This window comes from Glandiceps talaboti, chromosome 5 (genome assembly GCF_964340395.1).
Source record: "Glandiceps talaboti chromosome 5, keGlaTala1.1, whole genome shotgun sequence".
NCBI lineage: Eukaryota > Metazoa > Hemichordata > Enteropneusta > Spengelidae > Glandiceps > Glandiceps talaboti.
Genome location: NC_135553.1, coordinates 28,660,164 through 28,665,624, shown reverse-complemented (window position 1 = coordinate 28,665,624; position 5,461 = coordinate 28,660,164). Strand labels below are relative to the sequence as shown.

The window sequence follows — 5,461 nt, the reverse complement described above, 5'->3', positions numbered from 1 at the left end:
TGTATCAGAGACGTATTTGGTTGCATGGGGTTTTGTGTCGCTAATTTTGATCATAATCTGTCTGAATTGCATCAATGGTACAATCCCCATTATTGTTAACAGTCTTCGGATTCTAACTAAGTCTTAGAGGCCCAGTATCACATAATTCTGTCGTATGTTGTGATCCAAAATATCGTACATCGACTAGATGTATTTTCTTGGGAACTGGAGAATGACAAACCGAATTTCGCAAACTTTGCAAAAACAAAACATTATTTTATTACATGTAACTATTAATATTGCCATCACTTTTAGGAATACGTAATTTATTCATTGCTCTTATTCTAGAATGGTACATTGAGAGTAAAGTTTGTAAATAAAATGGACTGACTGTGTTAGACGAATCGTCAAAGAACGGTATCGCAGAGCTATGTCTCGGGAGTTCAGCGCAAGCCGTGCCATACACAATGGGAGCCGAGTTCCGTCTTCCACTGACTCTGACCATGAATCTACTAATATATATATATATATATATATATATATATATATATATATATATATATATATACATAAAAATGAAAGAAGACGAGTCTGATATTACATAGTGGAATTACACTACGGACCGTTTCACCCGAAGGATCGTCAGGTGTAATAGTGTGGTTTAATAGTATTCGTTAGCTATACATCCTGCATTATGTACATAACTTGTATGTGTTCACTGATGGCTGTGTGTACACAAAAAGATTGACAACAAAGGTTACGTATTATTAAGTAAGAACTTGTTAGCGTGCCGGCATTTACTGATTAATTCAGTTCTGCTGTTCAAGTTCGTTGATTTGTCGGCAGTTATAATAAAATATTTTTCCCAGAGGCATAGTTGACATCGTTTGGTAACGTTAGAGTATGAGGAAGCCTGCTTGAGAACTGACCAGTGTACGTCGTAATTAATGTTGCTGTCTTTTAGGTGCCAAATGTATTTACTGAGTGCAGTGTCTTTCTTCTTGTGATCAAGTTTAAATGAAGACTTGTGGTTGTTAAACCTGCTTTTGAATTCTGTGTCACTAACGCCTATGTATGATTTGTGATCTTGATTACTGGTGACTGTTGCTTTGTAAACAACGCTTTTTATGAGGCATTTTCCTGCGAGAGGGCACTCCTTTGGTCTTCTGCAGTTACAGGTATTTTGTTGTGTTTGCTTAGCTTTTGAAAGTATGGCTTTATTATGACCGCTGATTAATTTACCCATGTTGTCCATGCAACTATAGCTCACTTTGGTATTATTACGGTTGAAGATTTTATGCAGTACACTGGATATAGGGAAATGCTTGTCGATGAGGTTGAGAAATTTTCTACCGATGTTTGTTGAAACGTGTTTACTGTAAGGTGGGTTGAACCAAGTTATATTACGGCTGCGATTCCGCTTGCGTTGAGTGTGTCTTGTTTGGTCAAATTTGAGGGTGTGATTATATCCTGCTTCATTGAGTGCATCTTGGTAGGATGATGTAGTGGCGTCGAATAGTTGTTCATCACTGGAAATGTTGGATAGTCGTTGGTTTACCGAGCTGGGTATGGTCTTAATTATGGCTTTAGGATGGTTTGATTTCTTGTTGACGTAGTGGGTGGTGTTATTTGGTTTTGTGTACGGTCGGTATGACTCGTCACGCAAGTTGAAAGTGACATCAAGGAAGTTGACAATTTTGATACCTTGGTCGGTGGTGATTCTAAGGCCGAGTTTCTTAAATTCTGAAGTTAGCTGCTTGGCTACTTTGTTGGCACTCAATGAAGCAGGATATAATCACACCCTCAAATTTGACCAAACAAGACACACTCAACGCAAGCGGAATCGCAGCCGTAATATAACTTGGTTCAACCCACCTTACAGTAAACACGTTTCAACAAACATCGGTAGAAAATTTCTCAACCTCATCGACAAGCATTTCCCTATATCCAGTGTACTGCATAAAATCTTCAACCGTAATAATACCAAAGTGAGCTATAGTTGCATGGACAACATGGGTAAATTAATCAGCGGTCATAATAAAGCCATACTTTCAAAAGCTAAGCAAACACAACAAAATACCTGTAACTGCAGAAAACCAAAGGAGTGTCCTCTCGCAGGAAAATGCCTCATAAAAAGCGTTGTTTACAAAGCAACAGTCACCACTAATCAAGATCACAAATCATACATAGGCGTTAGTGACACAGAATTCAAAAGCAGGTTTAACCATAGACAGTGGTTCTAGCAAGCTACTAATTAATGCAAAGCTGATAAACTCAGAGAAGACAGTGATATCAGGTAGGAAATAGAAAAAAAAGTGAGAGCATGGTTAGAGCAAACACTATTTAAAACTTTATTTGAAATATACAGAAAATAATATTAGAAATCCGGAAAATTGCGAGAACAAAGTTGATTTTTTGTCCTTTTCCCTATGCTGGAACTGGCTATGTTCATGCTTTGATAAGTATACAATAGACACCGGTGGAATGATAAACAACAAGGCTTAGCCGCGTTGTTTATCTTTCCACCGTTGTCTATTGTACTTATGCCCGACAAGTTCACAGGATAGCAGGATTAGTCCATCTCACCCTTGCTAGACTAGATTAAGATAAAGTACATACTGTCTCACCCCTTGCCAGGCTAGGTGATGATAATACTGAGATAAAAGTGTACACATTTGGATGGGCACACACAGCATGCAGTGTTCACGGCGAAACAAATAAGCCATACAACCACAGGGCACCCAGGAACCGTGTGACAAACAAAACAAAACAAAACAAAACAAAACAAAACAAAACAAAACAAAACAAAACAAAACAAAACAAAACAAATAAATCAGTCAATCAATCAATCAATCAATCAATCAATCAATAAATAAACTATCAAATAAATGACAAATGAACAAGCAAACGAACGACAAGTATATGGACAAATAAAATAATTAAATAAACCAGCAAATAAACAGATACTCGTGGGGGGTATACCTAGATGCGTTTTTTGTACCCATCACTATACAAAAACACTTTTGTATAGTGATGGGTACAAAAAACATATCAAGGTATACCTGTGTAAAATTCGTTTTTTAAATGTTTACCGTTTCTTTTGAATGGTAACAGTTGTGCCCTCCTTACTGTGCAGTCACTACTCCATTCATGGTGCAGTAGTATGACTTATTTTTAATACTACTCGCCACAACTGTTTTTCTCCGTAATTAAGTTCTCCTCGTAATGTTGGCAAACTATTTTCATTCTTGAGACCATGGAGGCTCCCCTTATACTTCCATGGCAGGCATATGGTTTCTGACTTTGCTAGACTGGTTCAAAGTTTACCATAGACAATTATTGTCTATGGTTTTACTTGAACTACAAAGGTAAACCCAATTCACACCTTCTAAATCCCCCTTTGTCTTACACTATCCAATACTGATAAGACTTCAGCAGCAACTCAGACAAGGAGTTGGTTATACCCCGCTACACAAACTTCAATATTAGCTCCAGTAGAGGACTGCTAATCCTGTACATGTCAAACACCGAGTCAACATTTTGACAGAACTGCCCTATATGAAGAGGATTATGGCTAATCTATTCTTTCTAAGTGGCCGTTCTTGTACTACTAATCTACTTGCTGCACTTGATCACTGGACACAATCATCTGATGAAAACAAACCTGTCGACATCATATATCTAGACTTTGCAAAAGCATTTGACACTATACCTCATGCAAGACTTCTTTCCAAACTAAAGGCATATGGAATCGATGGTAAAGTGCTCTGTTGGATTCAAGGATTTCTCTCAAATCGTAAACAAAGAGTACTAATAAATGGTTTTTCATCAAAATGGGCTCCAGTAACTAGCGGAATTCCCCAAGGCAGTGTCCTCGGTCCTGTTCTTTTTGTTTGTTTCATCAATGACCTACCTGACTCAGTCCTTCATAGCTCCTGTCTTATGTTCGCTGATGACACCAAGATATACAGTGCAAACTACAGCTGATTGTGAGATACTCCAACATGACATTGACAACTTATTGACATGGTCTGATCAATGGCAATTGAAGTTCAATGCTTCTCAATGTAAAACCATGCATATGGGCCATAACAACACAAACTTCCAGTACACCATGGACAGTGGAAACACACAGACTGCACTTGAGACAACTTTATTAGAAAAGGACCTTGGTGTCTTCGTTGATACAGAACTGAAATTTTCTCCTCATGTACAGAAACAAGAAAATAAGGCAAATCAGATACTCGGTTTAATTAGAAGATCATTCACATATCTAGACAAAGAATCACTGAAAAGACTCTTCATTGCCCTTGTGCGTCCGCATTTAGAGTACGCCAATGTTGTGTGGTCACCACGTTTTGTTAAAGACTGCAATTTAATTGAAAATGTGTTACGGAGAGCAACAAAATTAATTGGAGAAATGAGAGACCTGAGCTACAGTGAACGTTTGACACGCTTAGATATTCCCAGTATGTCGTACAGAAGGATGCGGGGCGATATGATAGAAGTATGGAAGTATCTTCATGGTAAATACTCTGCGAACCAGCATTTTTTCCAATGCGAAACACATAGTGCCACGAGAGGCCACCCACTGAAACTTCGGAAGTCTTTGTGTCAGAAGTCAACTCGCGCCAACTTTTTTCCAAACCGGATCATCAATGCATGGAATAAACTGCCAACAAAAATTGTTACAGCAAATACTATCAACTCTTTCAAAAACACTCTAGACAGTCACTGGGCTGAATAAAGGGCCGTTGTGCCGTTCTGATCCGAGCCAGGGGTAATAATTGTAAAGCGCTTTGAGCACGGTGTGGGAAAGCGCTATATAAGAACCCAACATTAACATTAAATACAAATACATCATTAACATACACTTGGATAGTGTTTGATTTATATACATGTTACTATTCGTGGAACTTTGGACTATGGACTGTTGAACATTGATTTTTTTTTTTACGTTTGATCGGCTCATAGGCTTTTAGCCTTCAAAGCTGTACATAATATGATATGATATGATATGATATGATATGCAAATGCGGGAAATTCAAACTGTTGTACAGAGCACTAGCTTCTGGGTCTTGTTTTCAGCATTTTGTCTGTGCTCTGAGAAATACACAGGTCATGTACATGTATCGTGCACAAATTGTTTGTGAATGTCGTAGGATGGTAACTTGATACACAAATTAGTTGAAAAGCAATCTGTTTGTTTCATAGAATGAAAAAAAACTTTCAAAATGAGACAAATTCAACTGCAAACAGCTGTTTAGATTGTGTGTCACTCAGGGTTATTCAAATATGCGGCATTTGCATGTGAACAACCCAGATAGGGAATGTTTATATTTTGGTGATTACTTGACAGTGAGTCATCACAAGTTCTCCACTGCCAAACATACAGTCAGTCATATGCAAAATAAGGTCCCAGGCCCAGGCAGTCTTACATTGGTTGAAGGTTGAGATGCTACAACGATCTTTCAGGCTAATT

General features: G+C 38.0%; 1 protein-coding gene across 1 annotated transcript; it reads left to right on the top strand.

Annotated features, from left to right (window-relative positions):
• The first annotated feature begins 3,931 nt into the window (after nucleotides 1–3,931).
• LOC144435555 (uncharacterized) lies at nucleotides 3,932–4,726 on the top strand. Its single transcript, XM_078124142.1, has one exon. It carries the CDS (start codon nucleotides 3,932–3,934, stop codon nucleotides 4,724–4,726), a length of 795 nt encoding a protein of 264 aa, XP_077980268.1.
• The last annotated feature ends 735 nt before the right edge of the window (nucleotides 4,727–5,461 follow it).